This window comes from Schistocerca piceifrons, chromosome 2, assembly GCF_021461385.2.
Source record: "Schistocerca piceifrons isolate TAMUIC-IGC-003096 chromosome 2, iqSchPice1.1, whole genome shotgun sequence".
Lineage (NCBI taxonomy): Eukaryota > Metazoa > Arthropoda > Insecta > Orthoptera > Acrididae > Schistocerca > Schistocerca piceifrons.
Window position 1 is genome coordinate 1,005,042,143 of NC_060139.1, and position 21,274 is coordinate 1,005,063,416.

General features: G+C 44.6%; 1 protein-coding gene across 1 annotated transcript in view; it reads left to right on the forward strand.

Moving 5' to 3' along the window:
• LOC124776052 overlaps window positions 1-21,274 on the forward strand; it is a 403,057-nt gene that overhangs the window by 246,024 nt on the left and 135,759 nt on the right. Inside the window, exons 6-8 of the mRNA XM_047250895.1 lie at window positions 3,805-3,974; window positions 9,347-9,539; window positions 16,732-16,931. Of these exons, the coding sequence (XP_047106851.1) occupies window positions 3,805-3,974; window positions 9,347-9,539; window positions 16,732-16,931 (563 nt within the window). The remainder of the gene's footprint in view (window positions 1-3,804; window positions 3,975-9,346; window positions 9,540-16,731; window positions 16,932-21,274) is intronic.

The following is a 21,274-nucleotide window of genomic DNA, read 5'->3' on the forward strand; positions in this document are numbered from 1 at the left end:
CTAGCAATGTAACTACGGGTGAACGTCAGAGATCATTAATAACATGTATTTCCACGTGCTATAGTAATTGACCTACACGTTACAAACGCCCTAAGCTTAACGTGGCTATTTCCTTATATAAAAGCTATTAAAAACAGCTTATGCTAAACACTATGGTTGACATATAGAGAAGATCTACTCAACATAAAGAGGTGATTGCCACAGCTGTTATTAGTAGTTTGTCTGTGAACTTCCTAATGGAGTGTTAGGAATGATACGATCGAATAAATAAAATGATGAAGGTGAACAATTTACCAGTCGAGCAAAATAAAATACATTAAATTGTTACCCTCACAGCAGCGTTATAAAACAAAACCTCCAAAATTTATGATTGACTCTATGGTCCCCTCACGCTGTTCCCTTAGATAGCTACACATTTCTGTCTCCACTATCGGATCAAAAGAATCCATACACCTGTTAGCGGACATTAATATGGGGTGTGTCCATCCTTCGCCTTTATGACGGCTTGCAATCTGCTGAGAGTACATTCAATGAGATATCTCAATGTCCATGGTAGAATGACAACCTACTCCCACTGAGAGTCGAGTGGGTAGTAGTGTTGGACTCCGGGGCCCGGATGTCAACACAGTAACTCATCCCAAAGGCGTTCTATTGGACTCAGTTGCCGCGCGGTGTCGCTTCGTGGTCTAGGGCGCCGTGTTGCTGGTCGCGCGGCACCCCCCGTCGGAGGTTCGAGTCCTGCCTTGGACACGTGTGTGTGTGTGTGTGTGTGTGTGTGTGTGTGTGTGTGTGTGTGTGTGTGTGAGTTTTCCTTAGCGTAAGTTTGTTTTAGTTAGACTAAGTAATATGTCAGTTTAGGGGCCAATGACCTCAGCAGTTTGGTCCCGTAAAATCTAACCAGAAATTTCCAAAATTTTGACCGTGTTAGAGGATTCGGTCAGGGCAGTGCATTTCAGGAATGTGACTGTCCACAAACCATGACTCAAGGTCACTGCGTTATGATAGGGTGTATTCTCATGCTCATAAAGAGACGTTACTCTACTTACACAGTAGATGAAGCTGCAAAATATGTTCTTATAATATAAAATGAATGTTAAGTAGTGGGGGGGAGGGGGGAGGAAAGGAAAGGAACTGATGATATCCGTTGCATCGGCGCTTTATGCGGAATCAGCAGCGACGATGTCCAAAAGCACAGACACCACACATATATGTAAAATTTTTGAAAACATTATCAGCTGTCTTATATAATATAATGAAAAATATGTAATTATAAAGAGTCTTTATCTCAAATTTCTTTTAATTGCAAGGACCGGTATCAATCCTCAGACTCTGAAATAACATACGTACAGATAGAGGGATCCTTACTCTATCGTATATGCACTGAAATACAATTACAAACTACATATACTCAAAACGGCAGGTGGACTTCCATGGAGCAAGCTGCGCCGACCCACGACGCTGAACTGACTACTAAATGGATAGGCAGGGAGTGATCTTAAATAGCACTAGTCCCTCTCACCGTTCTGTGTATGACATCAGTGCAAACAAATCAGAAATATAATGTGTACTATTAGCATAAAATGTATTACAATAGTCTATATTACTAAGATTTGAAGAAGAGTTACAGTTAAAATACATCTTAAAGTTGCTATGAAATAGCTATTCGTCAAAAGTAAACTGTAGTGAATAATTAGCTTAAAATAAACTGGTTTATGTTGCCCTCTGTTATGTGTTCCTTAAAATACGTGCTTTTGGCAAAGATATGTGGAATAGCTGTCAAAGGTTGTTATAGCTATAGAGAGAAGCTACTAGCAAAGATAAGCTATACAGACGTTGAGGGTTGCCGTAGAAACGGCGTTATCTATCGATACGACATTCTGAAAATCTGGCACAAAGTGCTATAACGACAGCATAAACGATCTATGTAGACGTTGAGGGTTGCCGGTCACTCAAAAGGAATTTGTAATCAAGACTGTGTTTACTCATATATGCGTTCATATCCTTCCGCATTTAGAGCAATAAGGGGATCACGCGCTAACGACGAGAAACACCCCCATATCGTAGCACTACTTCTCTCGTATTTCAAAAAAAGTGTTCAAATGTGTGTGAAATCTTATGGGACTTAACTGCTAAGGTCATCAGTCCCTAAGCTTACACACTACTTAACCTAAATCATCCTAAGGACAAACACACACATCCATGCCCGGCGGAGGACTCGAACCTCCGCTGGGACAAGCCGCACAGTCCATGACTGCAGCGCCCGAGACCACTCGGCTAATCCCGCGCGGCTCTCGTATTTGAATGTTGGCCTTGCACACAACGGCGAGTAACTGTCTTCAGGTATTCGCCAAACCCAAACCCTTCCATCGCGAATTGCCCCAGGGTTATTGTGATTTATTAGTCTAAGTCACTTGTTTCTAATCATTCACTGTCCACTGGCGTTTGTCTTTACACCACCAGAAGCGTCGCTTAGCAGTGACTATAGAAATGTGTGGCTTATGATAAGCTGCTCTGCCGTTAACTCTCGACTCGTAGGCTTTATCTTAACCGGACTCCTGATAGTACCTTGGAATTTACGAGTGATTTCTTCTGCTGATTTCATGTGATTTTTTTTACGATCCTGACTGTCAGTACGTGACGTCTACCTGGTCCTGGTTTAGCTGAGTTTCTCGGTCGTCTTTTTGTTTCACACACGCTTCGGCAACAGTCGTCTCGGAGAGCTTTAGAAGGGCAGAAATGTCCCTAGTGGATATGATAGTCTGGTGACATCTAATGACTTGTCAACGTCAGCTCTCCAGACCGATTCATTTTGCTGCTGCTGCTTATTTATTGACAACACACTGTTCTAGGTCTTCTGTTATATGGTGGGTTCGCCTCTCGTAGCGTATATTGGGCAATTCTCCATTACACAGGGGTGTTCGGATACTTTTGATCAGACATAAACATTACGTGATACCTTCAACTTTTCACTAATACTAAGCACTTTCTACGTGGAGGCCTTTAAATGTGCAGTAAAAGTGGAGGGGATATAGTCATATACCATCGGCCTTTACGTTTGACCAACATCAAACTGCGAAATGAGTTTCCAGTAGGGAATATTTGGGATAGGATTTCCCGTTCCAGCAACCCCTGTTAAGATACGGAAACCTCCCTAAACTTCTGGGTTGAAATTTGAGGGATAGGAAGTGTTATTATTATTACAGGATTAATCCATACAAAGATTAATTAATAACATCTTGTTGCATTCCTGTTATCCTCCACCCTGCCGAGGCTTCGCTTTAGATTTTCGAGCTTGTAGAAGTTTTTTGTGGAAAATGGGGTGCTGGCCTATTGATCCAACCCCCAAGTTAGAGGACCAGGGTTTGATGTCAGGGTTTACTCCTCTAGGAGGGTTGGCTTCACCACGCGTATAGAGACCACCCTGTCCTAGGTGAGGTGGGAGACATTTCGTATGGCTCCTTCGTTGAGGCGTGTCGAGCTTGGGTTACCCTGCCAGTAGCTGCGCTATCGCCGGCATAGCCCTCAGCTTCGCTGGAGCACACAGATCCTCCCGCCCGGTACTGAAGGTACCCTTGGGAGGGGGACAGAAAGTATTTTAATTTATTTCGTGGTCAATGATGTCCGGTGTCCCACACAAAATGTAAAATTGAGTACGTGTGTGTGTATGTACGTACGCGTATTTCATGTGTGTGTGTGTTTTTGTGTGTGTCTGTGCCTGTGTGTATCATGTAATCAGTGTACGAAATTTCATCCTCCGGTCAGTAACAGGAGAGAGAGAGACAGCAATCTGCACGACTGTTCCAGGCGCTATGGCGTGGTGGAGGGCAGGTTCGTGTTTGAGGGTGGCTCCCGCTGCGGGAAAGGCGAGGGAGTGCACGTGTGCGTCACGGACCAGGGCGACGAGATCACCAGGACGTTCCAGATGGCGGCCCAGGGCAAGGTGGCCACCAGGAGGAGGCCGCGGAACGTCTCCGGTGAGTACCGCCAAGTACTTCTGGAGGAAGCCAGAAGGACGTACACAGATACGTCAATTTCTCTGTATTTGTTTTACTTACACACGAAGTTTTGATTTCGTTTCACCATTTCCACTCGATTGATTCATTATTAACCTTTCTTCACTTCCCCTTTCTACAAAACGACCCGTCCTCTGTAGTCCCAGAATAGACTCCAGAATATTAGAAATGTATACAACTGTGGTATTGGCAGAGGTACAGCTGTAAGGGCACGTCGCGTGTCGTGCATGGATACCTCAGTCGGTAGAGCCCTTACCCGCGAAAATCAAAGGTCTCAGGTTTGAGTCCTTTTCCAGAATACAGTTTTAATCTACAGGAACCTTGTCAACAGCTCTTCCCCGTCATTTTCCCACGTGCCCACGTCGATTCATATTACTGCCCCAGTTTCCTACAATCGCTTGGAATATACACACCACTTCGCTGCTGTGACTTACGTTAGCGATTGAACTCCAAATATCGGCTCTACACCATATAGAACGCTCCACAACGGTCAGTGTTTCCTTGTAAGGTGCTGTCTAATTATTTTGTCCACTGAACATACAATGATGAGCCAAAATATTATGACGACCTACTTAATAGCGTTTTGGTCCATGGTGGGGAGGCAGTCGAACATCGATGCTGCATGGCATGGGTTAGAGAAGTACATCATAGGTTTTTGGAAGTATGTGGCTGTAGATGGTTGTGCCTACAAGTCATGCAGTTCAGGTAAATTACCGGCAAGCGTTTTTTGGTAGCCGATAGCGTCCCAGATGTAGTCCATCCATTTCAGGTCAAGCTAACTGGGTTACCGACACATCTGTTTTAGTTCACTATCATTTTCCTTAAACTACTTGTGGTGAGGACAGTTATCCAGCTAGAAGATGCCATCGCCGTCGGAGAAGACATAAAGTCGGAATGGATGCAGGTGGTAAACAACAATATTCACGTACTCAACAGCTGTAATGGCAGCTTCAGTTACTACCACATGTACAGCTTTCATGGCAGCTTTAGTTACTACCAAATGTACGATGATTGACTAACATTTTCAGCTGTACTAGACAAGATCTCAGAAGCTAAACACAGTTTTTACTCTTATTACAGCAATTTACTCAACCAGGTCGCATAAACGTACACAATGATTACTAGTTTCAGCTAAACAAATCTCCGTCTTCAAATCATTGCATAGATATAATTTTCGATGCAAATGATCTGAAGATGGTTCAAAAATGGCTCTGAGCACTATGGGACTTAACATCTGAGGTCATCAGTCCCCTAGAACTTAGAACTACATAAACCTAACTAACCTGAGGACATCACACACATCCGTGCCCGAGGCAGGATTCGAACCTGCGACCGTAGCAATCGCGCGGTTCCGGACTACAGCGCCTAGAACCGCTCGGCTACCGTGGCCGGCCTGAAGATGGTGATTTGATTTCGCTGAAACTAGTAATCACTGTGTATGTTTGTGAGATCTGGGTGAATAAACTTCTGCAGTAAGAGAAAAGTATCTACATCTATCTACATCTACATGGATACTCTGCAAATCACATTTAAGTGCCTGGTAGACGGTTCATCGAACCACCCTCACAATTCTCTATTATTCCAATCTAATATAGCGCGCGGGAAAAATGAACACCTATATCTTTCCGTACGAGCTCTGATTTCCCTTACCACAAGTATCGTGGGAGCCCAATTTATTCATTCGAACACTTTTCCACGAATCCACAGCCAAACCTCAATGAACCCATTCCCACTAAAATGCAACTGACGATATCGTTGAGATACTAGGGGAATATGTAGGGTCGTCCACTGCAGAGTGCCATGTTCAACAACGTACATTGAGCGGTGTGCCCCGAAACACTTGCGCCTGCACCAACATTGTACCCTGTCGTCAGATCTGGCCTATCCTGCTTTACAGAGCGAGTATGTCTCGACCTTCACGTTATGTGTTCTAACACGGATGATTATAATTTTCACGTTCAGCACGTTATAAAACGAAAACTAATGGCCGTACGAGTACCAAATTTGGTAGCATTTAAGTCCAGAGTATGGGGTGCATTATTTCCATGCATCACAGCGCCACAGTCCAATCCCAACTGTGGCCACCTGGTGCCGTGATCAGTTATCGTGATTCATAGTCTCACGCCCCTGACCAGTCGCAGCGTACTTGTTGATGTGTCAACATGAACAAGGACAAAAGGAGCAGGGCATTATTTGTAAGTTCTACTATCAAAACAATAGTAGTGCTGCAGCTGCACTTCGAGAATATCGCCTGCTGAATGGATTATGGAAGGATCTTCTTTCTCCACCTGCTGCGCGGAATATGGTGAAGAATTCAGAATCAACTGAGGAACTGAGCGTCGCTCCGGAAATGGTCCACCCACCGGTTGCACCACAGATGGTTGATGAGATATCTGCGTGCAATTCCCGATCGTCAGGCAGTGCGCATGCTGTGTCACGACAATTGAACATCCCACGGTCGACTGTACGGAAGGTGCTTCGAACCATTCTCAAATGGTACCAGTACAAGATCCATATCGCTCAGCAGCTTGCACCATAGGACGCACAAGGTCGTATTGACTTAGCTCTCCACTATCTGGCAGGGTTGACGAGGGTTATCCGTGGAACATCCTATGGACAGACGAAGCTCATTTTTCTCTGACGGGTGAGGTAAACACACAGAATTGCCGAGTGTGGGAATCTTCACCTCCAGTCACCGTGCATGAAGTTCCACTGGATGGTAAACGTGCCACAGTATCGTGTGGCTTCACGGCTACATTTATCATTGGTACATTCTTTTTTGAACAGGTTGTCGCTCCAGGACCAATGACGTTCAGTGTATCTGGCAAGCGTTACTGCGATATGCTTCGCCAGCATGCCATACCCGCCATACAGGAGAGAGACCCATTGAACTCTACAGTTTCCATGCACGATTGCGCCCCACTGCACATCACTCGTGGAGTTTACCTGCTTCTCCAAAACACTTTTAGAAACGATAGAATTATCAGCCGATCGTTTCCAAATGGTTGGCGGACACGATCACTTGATTTCTGGTTGTGGGGCTACCTGAGGGACAGGGTTTGTCAGGGCAACATTCACACATGTGCTGATCTGAATCGCAGCATATCAAGAGAGGTAGCCAGCATACCTACGGAGATGCTTCGTTCTGATGTGCAGAGTGCAATCCAGCGTTTTCAGACTCTTCTGGATATTGATGGGCGCCATATTGTGCTCCTTTTGTTGCAGTAATGGTAACGGAATGTAATGATATGATGTACCGTGACAAATTATTAAAAGTGAAGTGATTCTGCATTATTTCTCTTCCCCATGTCATTGACATTAATTCTACCACATTTTGCACTCGTGCGGTAATTAGTTTCCTTGTTAAATAGGTAAAGTTTAATTATATCCACCTGGTATGTTGCATATTCATGGCTACAAATTCCTTCAGCAGAGGATTGCCAGTTAGCTTCGCCGTTCCTGAGGTTTTCGTTCCACTGACGCACAGCCAAAACAATCTGCGATTTTTCAAAGTCGCATTTGTCAGTGGATTTCGCCTTGTTGTTGTTCTGGTCTTCAGTCCAGAGACTGGTTTGATACAGCTCTCCATGCTACTCTGCCCTGTGCAAGATTCTTCATCTCCGACTAACTACTGGAATCTAGGAGAGTTATTCGCGAAATGGAAACCACACTGAAAATCCGATGTTCTTTTTAGTTCTGAGCACACAGAGAGCACATAAAGATACCTAGATCAATAGTATCTCCCCCCAAGTACAAGGACCTGGTGAGAAACTTCGCCTGAAGCTATGCAGCCAACATTACGTAACTGTCGTGCTGTTTCTTCTTCAAGACAACGCTCAGCCGCATTCTGCAGGGGCAGTGAAGATGCTCCTGCAACGTTTTCAAGTGGAAGTGTTTGATGACCCACAATACAGCCCGTACTTGTCTCCTTCTGAGTTTCATCTCTGCTTACATGAACCGCTGGCTATGAAGACAATATTTTGACACGGGCAATGAGCTGTAGGCCAGCGTAGAGAATTGGCGGAGAGCACTGGCGGCTGCCTTCTATAACGAGGGTATTGGAAAGTTGGTACAATGCTACGACAAACGTCTAAGTCGGACCGGCGACTATAGAGATAAGTAGCTGGAAGTTGTAGCTACCTGTTGGAAATAAAATAGTTTTGATTTCCACTGTGGTTTCCATTTCGCGACCAATCGTTCCTTACTTTTCTTATAGCACTCGTACATCATCCAGAATCTGCTCAGTGTTTTAATCTCTTGGTCTCCCTCTACGATTTTTACCTTCCACTCTTCCCTCCAATAATAAATTTTTCATCCCTTGAATCCTCAGAATGTGTCCTGCCAGCTGATCCCTTCTTCTAGACAAGTTGTACCACAATTTCCTCTTCTCCCCAGATCTATTTACAACGTCCCCATTAGTTTCGTGATCTACCAGCCCAATCTTCAGCATTCTTCTGTAGCACCTCATTTCGAAAGCTTCTATTCTCTTGTTGTCTAAACTGTTTATTGTCTATTTTTCACTTCCATGCATTGCTACACTCCATACAAATACTTTCAGAAAAGGCTACCTGACAATTAAACCTATACTCGATGTTAGGAAATTTCTCTTCTTCAGAAACGCTTTCCTTGCCGTAGTCATCCTACATTTTGTGTCCTCTCTACTTCGACCATCGTCATTTATTTTTCTCCACAAATAGTGCTACTCGTCTACTACCTGAAGTGTCTCACTTCCTAATCTAATTCCCTCAGCATCACCTGATTTGTTTCGACACATTTCATTATCCTCGGTTTCCACTTGTTGATGTTCTTCTTATATCCTCCTTTTAACACACTGTCCATTCCACTCAAACGCTCCTCGAGGTCTTTCGCTGCCTCTGACAAAACTATAATGTCGTCGGCAAACCTCCAAGTTTTTATTTCTTCTCCATGAATTTTAATTACTACTCCAAATTTTTCTTTTATTTCCTTTACTGCTTGCTCAATATGCATATTCGCCTTATCCGATCCGTGTTGTCGCTAGAATGATCTCCCTTTCGTCTCTGAGCCACTTGTACATTTATCGCGTGACGTGCACGCAAAGCTACCAGGCGGTGGGTGGTGGTTCTTTAGCTTTGTCTCGTCGGTGTATACCACTAGAGCCCTGCAGACGGGTGCTTACACGGACAGAGCCGCTGTCGGTGACTTAGGCAGCGCCGCTTGTCCCTTAGCACCCAAGGAGCGGTCGCGGTTCAGCTGTTACGTGGGAACGGACTGCAGCGACTGACGCCGGGCCGGCTGCGGCTGCCGCTGCGGCGGGCACGCTAAGCGCGACTCTCTGTCTGGTTGTGTCGCAGCGGCGAGCAGTCCGCGCCGCCACCGCCAGCCCACCGACGTCATCAGCGCCGAGGCGCTGCAGCAGCGCCTGCTGGCTGCAGAGGGCGCCGCCGCGCCGCCCAACGGCAGCGCCGCCTGCTGCGGCCTCTGCCAGCACGACGTCTGCGCTCTCTCCCGCCAGCCCAGCACCGAGAACCTCGTCTGCCACTGCAGGTACCTCAGCGCACAGTAGTTATTCATTACGTCCAGGGTGAGCTTTTAGTGTAACAGGCAGGTGTAATAGCTGGCTGTACAATAGATGTCCGTCGATCTAGCCGGAGATGTGGTTCCTCTCGGTCGGCTGGTACTTCGATCGGCGGTGCAGTACAGCGTCTTCGGTGATGTCTTCTCGGAGACTCTGCTATAGCGGTTGCCATTAGCAGCGTACGAAAACTGGTCTTCCTTCGACCGACCGGGCCTATATAGAGACCTGGAGCCAATAGAAACACGGCGTAGGAATCCGTGGCCGGATATGTCGTGGGGACCTCTGCAAGGAAAGGTTCCTATCAATCGACTGGAATCTTCGGTGTGTTTACCTGATGTCTTCGCCTGTTTGGTTGTTGGTTTGTTTCCCTCACAGCGTAGCTGTTCTGCGGTACTGCCTGCCATGTAGGGAAACCCGATAACAGAACGTACAGTAGGAGAGTGGCGATCGACATAATAGTGGATATACCTAAATCTACTGGGTGAGTTGAAAAGGGCATTACGACTTTTGAATGATACAGAAATTTATTGAGATAATTTACAGAATCGGGAGATGTGACGCACTGTAGCAAAGGACGCCAAGCTTCACGAAAAAGTGTCAACTGTCATTTTGTTTCGATGCGACTACTATTTGTGATGCGAAAGACATGCCACTGATAAACAGTCACTTGCCACATTCCTTGCAGCAGATCGGGCGTAACTTACGCAAAGGCAGCGTAAACTCAGCTTTTCATGTCAGCTAAATTACTTGTTATGGGAGGAACATACACAAGGTCTTCACTGTGCTGGCTGGTAGCACAGCGCGTCTAGTACTCGTCCACCCGGTCGCTTGGGGTCACAGCACAAAGTTACGACACCTGAAGTCGGGCTTATAAGAGCCCCAAACCGGTCGTGCTCTGAATAAAAACAACCTTACAACTGTAGTGGTATTTTCAACCTCTGGCCGAGAGAAAGAATTCCAGGGGTGTCAAGTCTGGGGTGCGACTGGTCCTTCACCGGCCTAGGAAGCGATTATCGAGGAAACATAGAACTCCCGCGAAGAAATGAGATGGTGCACCGTTTTGCCGGTAGCAAACCATCCCACCTCGGTACTCTTCAGCGATCTGCGTTGAACAGTTCGTTCCGTAAATCCAAAACACGCAGCGGACATGCTCCGTACCAGTGAAAGGAGCCATTTTAAATATACACAACGCTGGTGCTCCTAGTGACTGAATTGGGTACTAATGTACTACGTGAACAACAATTGAGATTATTTGCTACATTATAACATACCTAACTACTCTGCAAGTCATCTCAATAAATTTCTATATCATTCTAAAGTTATAAAGCTCTTTTTTGATTCACCCTGTACAGTGTTATTCATAAGAGCCTCCACCCATGTCAGAAGACGACTTACTGGGCACAAATTACATGGTGCCCGAGTTAAACACATCTTAATATAAAATCTAAGAACTTGAGACATAATTGAGATATTTATATTTGAAGATGGTGTCTGTTCTTTCGGACATGTTCTATATATATATATATAGTTACGGGCCGGCCGGATGGCCGAGCGGTTCTAGGCGCTACAGTCTGGAACCGCGCGACCGCTGCGGTCCCAGGTTCGAATCCTGCCTCGGGCATGGCTGTGTGTGATGTCCTTAGGTTAGTTAGGTTTAAGTAGTTCTAAGTTCTAGGGGACTGATGACCACAGCTGTTAAGTCCCATAGTGCTCAGAGCCATTTGAACCATTTTTGAACATGACTCAGGGTTACTTGCGCATTCTTTTTCCTGGAGCCTCCGGTAAACGCACAAGGTACGTAGACACTTCGGAGACAACAACGTACACAGACAATTTGGAGATGCTTTGCCACACTTCCTCGTGACGTGATCATTGAAGAAGATGGCGCGCCATACAACTTGAGAACATTGTGAGGGATTTCTTGGATCATGTTTGCACAGGTCCCTGGATGGGAAGAGGGAGTCCATCTATTGCTTGGCCATCTAGAGGCACAGACATTCCGCAACACTTTTTTCTTTGGGGGTTTATCAAGGGGTAAGTGTAGCAGACACCAGTTCGTGATCTACCAGATCTGCACCATCGCATTCGTGCAGCTATCGCAAATACGCATTCAAAACGCATGGAGAGTAGTGGAATACAAATCAGATGTCTCTCGTGCCCCTAATTGTGCCCATGTCCATGTGTATTTTGCGTGTAAAAACAAATTTGCGTTAGCGTACCATCGACAAATATCTCAATTACTTTTCAAGTTACTACGATTTATACTTTTGCATACTTTACTCGGACACGTTATATGAAACATACAGAAAGTTATACGTATCAATGGACAGAGCTTCTCCCAGGTTTGCAACTCATATAACAGGTGCTCATTATGAGCACCATTTATAACACATCAAACGGTTCACTGAAGTCGTAGCTCCTTCTGTCGAGGAAGGCGCAATGCAGCGACCCATTTTGGAAAGGTGGTTATAGGGTTGCCAACGTGCTGGCACACACTAATTCGATATGTAAATACGAAGCAGATGATTTGTCTAGATGTTCAGACAAACGTGCACCCTAATGGCAAGCTCTGCAACTCCGCCACTGCGCACATTATATACTCAAACTTATAATGTTGCTCTCTGTCCACTGACGTGGGTGATATTTCTGTGTCTGGCAGCTATTGCACAGTCGTCCCAAAAACCCCAGCAATAGTTATGAATGAATCACACTTTATGTCTGTATGTATCTCATAGGGCATACCATGTGACGAACTTTACAGATTTAGTATTCGATGCCCATACAACCAAATTTCACTGGTGCAATCTATGGAGAATTCACTTCAAGTTTTCTTTGCAACCTTCGTGAATAATTCGTATCAGGTATCTGCCGATGTGTTTACCACATACCCATTGATCCACCAATGTATTCTCAACGGGAGAGGTTACTCATTCACTGGCAGTGGAAAGTTATCACGCACGATATTGATAAAAGTATTTTACACTTTTTAGTCCATCTTTATTAAGATTTTAGCCGGCCGCTGTGGCCGAGCGGTTCTAGGCGCTTCAGTCCGGAACCGCGCGACTGCTACGGTCGCAGGTTCGAATCCTGCCTCGGGCATGGATGTGTGTGATGTCCTTAGGTTAGCTAGATTTAAGTAGTTCTAAGTTCTAGGGGACTGATGACCTCAGATTTTAAGTCCCATAGTGCTCAGAGCCACTTGAACCATTTATTAAGATTTTAATACTTTAAAATAGCTATTACGTTTCAAGTGGGATAAAAGTGAAATAGGTGTTAGTGGTAAGTAGTCTCTGCGGCAAAGCTTGAAGATAAAGAGGGCTACCGCACGATAGTTCGTTGTGCAAATAAAACAGATTGCAATTTGACTTTTGACAAAAACATCAGTTTAGAGAAATCTGAAGTTTTTGCACTTCTAGCAAGACACACGATGTCTGTATTTACGCTAAAGTGACCAGAGCAAGTTTCCATGATAACCTTCTGATTCATGCTTTACATCGTCTTAATTTCATCTTCATCCAAGGAGAAAGAATACTGACTAAAACAATTATATGTATAACTTTCTTCTGTGAACTTTCCGTTTTCCAGTATATTTACTTGTTGATGATATGTTTTGTTCCTGAAATAGTCTCTGTGTGACTTAAACCGTCTACTAAACCAGTCTACGAGACACAAAAATTTCTTCCATACAGAAATCATCTCTTGGTCTACGGTTCACAGAGGGTTTCTATTTTCTGATGTGGCGAAAGTTCGTGTTCGTCTCAGAATTTTCGACTAGCTGTCCTTTAGTGATTTCAGAAGTAGGAGTGGCTTCTGTGGTCAAATCTTCACCCTCCACTGCAGCTGGTGGACTGAAGTCCGTCACGCGGCCAGAGGTCATATGTACTTTCCTGGAGATTACCATTGTAGTTTTCCCCTTGTGACCTGCAAGAGTCCTTCTCTACAGCGGGGAAATCAGGGCTTCTTCCCTTTTCCGCTGTTGATACTACTGTCGTACTTGTGAATTTTTATGTCTTCTGAGAACGGGTTCTTCTTCATAGCCAAAACATGACTGACGGCTAATTTTACGCTGTTGTTGGTGCGACTATATGCGTGCTTTACCACAACTTATTTCTCCATGTCTCAACTTCTAATGCAGCTTATGTTGGATCATTCTGGTACTGATAGATCGTCCAGTCATTGCTACATAGAATTTTTGACGTGTACATGGTATGTGTTATACTACCGACACGCCGACTGAATTCTGTTTGTCCTCCGTCGATCGGAGACACTCTCTAATCTTCTTAGTCCTATCAAATGATCTGCACGTTCAACTTGGTACAAAACAGAAAGCTATAATCGAGATGTGTTACAGAACAAGACTACCTCAAACCATTGCACTAGCCTCAGTCAAACTGCGCATCATGGGTAATGATTGGTACCTTGGCCATCTCTTAATATATCCTTTCATTGGCAATAAATCTGTGAAAACTGTTCAATATTCGTCCTGAAGGAATGAGCAACTGTACTGATATTTAAAACATAGACTGTATGGCCTGCAGAAAATTTTTTGCTTTTATTTAATCGAATTTTATGTGTTGTTCACAAACTGCAACTTCTTCTACGATTTTCACACTAATTATGACCATGTATATATGGTCTGTTCCGAACAGCGATTCTGACAGCTGGAGTCCAAAGGTTTTGTTAATCATGCCTTTTCTGTTCTTGTGGAGACATTTCCATAGCAACTTTCATCTACTAACAAATATTTCTTTACATTTAGCCGACAAGAGATATACCAATTTTCACGATTTTAGCTTTAAATTTTTTTAATGTAACGAAATATTTTCTTAAAAATTTTCATCCCCTGTTACACTCGCTTAGGGGCTGAATTTCCAGAACACTGAAACAAGTATTTTTTTCCAAACGAGAAATCAAATATCATTTGTCATAGATGTAGCTTTAAAAATCCTTTAGTATTTAAATAATTATTTATTTTCAAAAGAATTTTCATTCACTGTTTTACCCCTTTAGTGGTTGAATTTCCAAAAATTCTGAACATGCATTTTTTAATTTTCTGACTGAGAAACGTGAGACCAGTTTTCATAGTTCTAGCTTCTAAAATGGTTCAAATGGCTCTGAGCACTATAGGACTTAACTTCTAAGGTTATCAGTCCCCTAGAACTTAGAACTACTTAAACCTAACTAACCCAAGGACATCACACACATCCATGCCCGAGGCAGGATTCGAACCTGCGACCGTAGCGGTCACGCGGTTCCAGACTGTAGCGCCTAGAACCGCACGGCCACCCCGGCCGCCTCTAGCTTCTAAATTCCCTTAATAGCGACATACTTTCCAAAAGCCCTATTTTACCGCCTTAGGAGTGGAGTTTCGGACAATCGCTCCTTAAACATGCCTCCAAATTTCAAATTTATATCATTAGTTGTTTGGGCTGGGCGTTGATGAGTCAGTGAATCAGTCTGACGATATTCACCCCTTTAGGTGTTGAATTTCCAAAAACAGTGAAACATGTATTATTTCGTCTCCAATCGCAAAGTCAAACACCAGTTTCCAAAGATTTAGCTTCAAAACTGTTTGCACAATGAAATATTTCCATAAAAACTTACATCCCCCATTTCACCCAAGTAGGGGTTGAGTCTCCAGAAACAGCGAAACACGTATTTTTTATTCCTAAATGAGAATCTAAATTTAAATTTTCATAGATTTAGCGTTAAAAATACTTCGATTACATAATATTTTCATAAATATCTCATCTCCTATTTCACCCCCTTAGGGTACAGTTTCCAAAACCAACAGAAAAAGAATATTTTAATTTGTAACCAATAAGTCAAATACCAGTATTCATAGATGTGGCTTTAAATACTTAAGTAATTCTTTAATAATGACATATTTTCAAAAAAAAGCCCTCACTTACTGTTTTAGCCCCAGGATGTAAAATTTCAAAATTGCTGTGACACGTATTTCTTTATTTCTGACCGCGAACGCAAATGCCTATTTTCATAGATCTAGCTTCGAATTTTCCCTAATAGCGACATTTTTCAAAAAAGGCTTTTATCCACTATTCACCCGCTTACGTTAGGAATTTCGAAAAATCCCTTCTTAAACGACGTATACAGTATAAGATCCACACCTTCTTCAAATTTCAAGTTTCTGTCCTCAGCGATGATGAGTATATACAAAAGGCAATGCCCCGAGTGGCTTAAAGATTGTATTGTTGACATTTCTAACGAACTTGCTCAGGTTTCAAAAGTTCTTAAGTGGTGAGCGCCATGTAAATAACTATGACTTGTAAATAACAGATTTGCTATCAGTCGTCGTTTTTAAATTAAATTTTATTGGCAGATCTAGATTTCAGCTAGAAACTAGCCATTCTCAATGCACTATCATTTTTGATCAATGCATGTAATGCCTGTTGGTCGGGCTTCATCCACAGTTTAATGAACATGCATTGATAAAAAATGACAGTACACTGAGAATGGCTAGTTTCTAGCTGAAATCTGGATCTGCCAATAAAATTTAAAAAGGACGACTGATAGCTGAAATCTATTGTTTACAAGTCAATATAACAGTCGTTGCGTGCAACAGCCTTCTGAATGGAAGGTAACCTGATTAATAACTATGACGTTAAAATGACCGTTCAGTAGTGGTTGGGAAAGGTGAGGTCTGCTCAATATGAAGTTCAGAAAATGGTTGTTTGTGATGGTGAATGCTGTAATATGTACAGAAATTGTGCTGATGTGTTGATTAAGACACATATTTTGATGAAGTAACAAGTAAGTTCAAAAATACAGTTGTGTTTATGTAATAAAAAAGGTACTTATAAAAATGGCCTCGTATTTTTGGACAAATGAGAAAGATGTGCGTACCCTCGTCAGCGCAACCAACTTGTCGGACTAGAGCCTGACCGAGGAGCACGTGGCAGGGATGTGCCGACCACGGTCTTCCGTCCAGCACCTTCCACTACAGTTTGCCTAAGCCGGCTACTGCCGTACATTATGAATGGAAAAATTATTTAATAAAATTTTATCGGTAGTGATCCCTCTTGGGGGGGGGGGGGTCTCTTCCCTGCACAGGACGACACATTAGTAGCTCATTAAGGTATCCTCGTACCGAAGCATGCTGCTGCACCACGGCACTGATTGAATGAAACTGATGTTGCGCAGGTTGCACGGGACGGGAGAGGGCGAGCCGCCCATGTGGATGTCGACGGAGACGACGCCTGTGGGCTGCGGCGGCGGCGGCCAGCTGCAGCTGGAGCTGGACAGCAACTACGGCTGCGGCGACGCGGGCTCCGTCAGCGACCTCTCCTCCGACCAGCACTACTGCTGGCCGCCCGCAGCGGGTCACGGCGCGATCACGCCCGGTGGGTGCCGCCACTGTGCCACTGTGCTAGCCGCTCTGCTCCTGCCCACCTGTAACCTGCCTGCAGTGTGGGCGTTCCAATAGGAGGGGAAAGCAGGGCATAACTTTTAATTCATATAAGTTACGTTCAGTAGACAATAAGTTTGCAGATTATGGTTAATCAGGTAGGTGTCTTACGTATTCGACAACATGCCCGCCGTCAGTTTAGAATAACCTTCATCAGCGTAAAAAGTATTCACCTTTGTGGGGTCTTCCAGTAAGATTAGTCACTCAGCAGGCTCTGCATCTTCTCAATGTATCCTTATGGGGAATACTATGGGCAAACAGAAGGAGTCGCAATGGGGAGCCCACTTTAGCCTGTAGCCGCGAATTTCTATATATGGAGTATTTCGAGGAGGAAGCTTTGGCGCCATCCAAATGGAAACCTACTTGTTTTCTACGTTATGTTGATGACACGTTCGTGATATGGCCCCATGGAAGGGACAAGCTCCTAGACTTCCTTACACACCTGAACTCCGTACACCCGAACATCAAATTCACTATGGAGACCGAAGCAGAAGGAAGTTTACCATTCCTGGACGTCATGGTCAAAAGAAGAGCGTATGGCACCCTGAGCTATGGGGTATACAGGAAGAAAACCCACACCGACCTGTATTTGCAAGCAAATAGCTGCCACCACCGTTCGCGGAGGAATGGGCTACTAAAAACACTGGTGCACAGAGCTCGCACCATCTCGGAAGCAGAGAATCTGCCCCATGAGCCGGAACACCTCAAAACTGTATTTCGGAAAACGGGTACTCGGAATGGCAGATCAGACGCGCTCTCCGCCCCACCTCTACAGTACAGCGTGTGGAGATGGACGAAGTCACGGAGGAAGAGATAGCCACCGCCTGTATACCGTATACTGGCGCAATATCTGGGAAAATAGGACGAATATTGAGGAAACACCGAGTAGGAACTGTGTTTTGCCCGCCCAATAAAACACGAGCATTATTGGGAAGTGTCGAAGACGATCTCGGTTTGCGGAAGGCCGGCATTACCAGATTCCCTGTGAGTGTGGGAAGACTTACATTGGACAGACAGTGCGCACCATCAAAGATCGTTGCCGAGAACATCAGAGGCACACTCGACTTATGTACCCCAACAAGTCGGCAGTCGCGGAACACTGTTTGTCCGAAAATCGCGAAATGGACTACCAACATACCAGGGTCTTGACACAGACATCTAAATACTGGGACAGCGTCGTTACAGAGGCTGTCAAAATTCGTACGAGGGACGGATTCATCAACAGACATTGCGGCTGTAACCTCAGCAAGGCATGGGAACCAGCACTGAGTCTAATTAAAAAGAGGCTCAACAAAGAAAACGAACGAGCGACCAGGGCGGACGAGGCAGTTACACCGACGCCACCACAGACGCCGACGCCAGCCTCTCAGCGACCGCCGACGCGCGGCCGCGGGCGCGGACCGCGGAGAGAACGCCTCGCAGAGGGGAGGGGATTTACGACGGCCGCCCGTCCTCAGGAGCTCAGTTCGTCAGGGCACCTACCGATGGCGACATGTCTGATCACCGAAATATTGTGCCCGTTGGACACTATGGACCGGCAGTACACCCGTGGACTGTTCGAGCAAGAAATATACCGGGAGAAGTTAAAGAATCACAGTATTCACTTTGTTAAGTGAAGAACTAAGATACCCATTTAAATGAATGAAATAACTTTAAAATTAGATAAATTTTTATTCTGCTGCAAAACGGTAAATCAGAACATACAGGGGATAGGCAGAATAATAGATCCTTGTGTGGTAGTAATGAGATGGTTGTATTTCATAGTCAACTACGCAGGTGAGGCACGTGTCGCGCTGGACTGTGAGTGTTCAGTACGGACTAGGCATCAGTGCATGTTGTTTACGAGTAGTGGACGCTTTGTATTCGCATTCAGAGGCTGAGGTCGACGTGCAATGAAAGACCTAACAGAATTCCAAAGAGGGCAGATTGCGGGGGACCGATCAGCTGGAGCGCCAGTAACCAACACAGCCAACTTATTGAACGTTTCAAGAGCACGTGTTTCAACAGTCATGACAGTCTACACAAAACATGGAAAGACATCGTCGTGTAAACGTAATAGTTGGCACAAATCAAAACTAAATGACACAGAACGTCGTGTGCTAACACGAATTGTGTCAAAACAGCACAAAACTACAGTGGCTTTAGTGACTACACTGCTCAACAGCCATCTTCGAGACCCCGTATCTATCGACACTGTCCGCTGAGAACTCGATAAAGCGATCGTTCATGGATGAGCTGCTATACCGAAAACATTAGTGACGGCAAGCAACGCAAAGTAGCGTAAAAAATAGTGTCAGGAGCATAAATCGTGGATGCCTGATCAGTGGAAACACGTCATAGGGTTCGACGAATCAACGTTTTCGCTATTTCCCCCATCGGGTTGGCTTTACGTCTAGAGAAGGCCAAAAGAAGCCTACAACTCTGATTGCTTGATGCCAGCGGTTAAGCATGGATGTGGAAGTGTGATGGTGTGGTCAGCCATATCATAGTATTCTGCTGGTCCCATCATTAGTCTCAAAGGCCGTGTTACAGCCAACGAATATATGAACATTTTAGATGATCAGATGCACCCCGTGATTTAAATTTTGTTTCCCAACAATGATGCCATATTTCAGGACCATAATGCACCCATTCCCACAGCAGGATAGTACAATCGTGGTGTGAGGAGCATGCAGCTTCTTCTCTGGGCAGCACATTCCGCAGACTTGAACACTATCGAACCCTTGTGGGCGGTATTCGAGCGCAGACTCCAGAGCTGATTTTCGCCTTCCTGGCCACTACAGGAATTAGAACAGGTTCTGATCGAAGAATTGGATAACATTCCACTGGAAATTACACAATCATTATGTGCCATTATTCCAAGAAGAATTCCAGCTGTATTGGAGCAAATGAGAGTCCCACTCCTTATTAATAAAACATTCCCAAATTCTTATTAATAAACCGTTCCCAAATAAGTACAGATGTTCACATTACTTTGCCTGTCTCCTCTATAGAGACCGTTAAAAATACTAAGAAGGGATCCATAAACCTACTGTAATTACCAATACAGATTATTGACGAAGAACCTCGAATTTTCCAATTATTACACCAATACAGGCATTGTTCTCTGTAATCGTCCGTAGTAAAAAATGGAAACACACGTTATTAAGAACAGAAATGGAAGACGAAGCATTTGTCTACTTCGTCAGCTCTGGAACGTAGTTCATCAGTCCAGGCACAACAAGATAAGCACTGGATCCATCACTGGGCGGTGTGACCCAGCGGTTCTAGGTGCTGCAGTCTGGAACCGGGCGACCGCTACAGTCGCAGGTTCGAATCCTACCTTGGGCATAGATGTGTGTGATGTCCTTAGGTTAGTTAGGTTTAAGTTGTTCTACGTTCTATGGGACTGATGACCTCAAATGTTAAGTCCCATAATTCTCAGAGCATTCTGAACCACTGGATCCATCACTTCAACGATAATGGGCCTGATTATAGCTTACTACAAAATATGAATGCTTCGTCTGCGCCTTCTTCGCCTGAAGAAGCTGAAGAATATTGTATTTAATTTTTTTCCAGTTGGTGTACCCGTTCCATTAGTCGTTTCGTGCAACTTGAAATAACATGTGACCTTTTTTTTTTAAACGGCATCAAGCACTATGGGACTTAATGCCCAAGACAGGATTAGAACCTGCAACCGTATCAGCAGTGCGGTTTCGGACTGAAGCGCCTAGAACTGCTCGGCTACAGGAACTTACGTATGGCTTGGCCGTTTCTGTTATTCACCATAAACAGTTTTTTGTTTTGAGTTTTGATGTGTTGGTAAATGTGCCAACACCTTGTAGATAGAGGAGGCCTAAATGCACGCTATCTAACGCAGACGGGCGTGAATTCTGGAACAGGATAAGTAGTGAATTCTAATAAGAAAAGTATGCAGCTCCTCGAATACTTATCTTTTATTCTTTGATGTGAATACAGCATTCTTGATGAGACATTTCATACGATAACTATCAAACTATGTAAGGCTAATGGCGCCTTGCTAGGTCGTAGCCATGGACTTAGCTGAAGGCTATTCTAACTGTCTCTCGGCAAATGAGAGAAAGGCTTCGTCAGTGTAGTCACTAGCAAAGTCGTCGTACAACTGGGGCGAGTGCTCTTCCGCATCTCGAGACCTGCCTTGTGGTGGCGCTCGGTCTGCGATCATACAGTGGCGACACGCGGGTCCGACATGTACTAAATGGACCGCGGCCGATTTAAGCTACCACCTAGCAAGTGTGGTGTCAGGCGGTGACACCACAA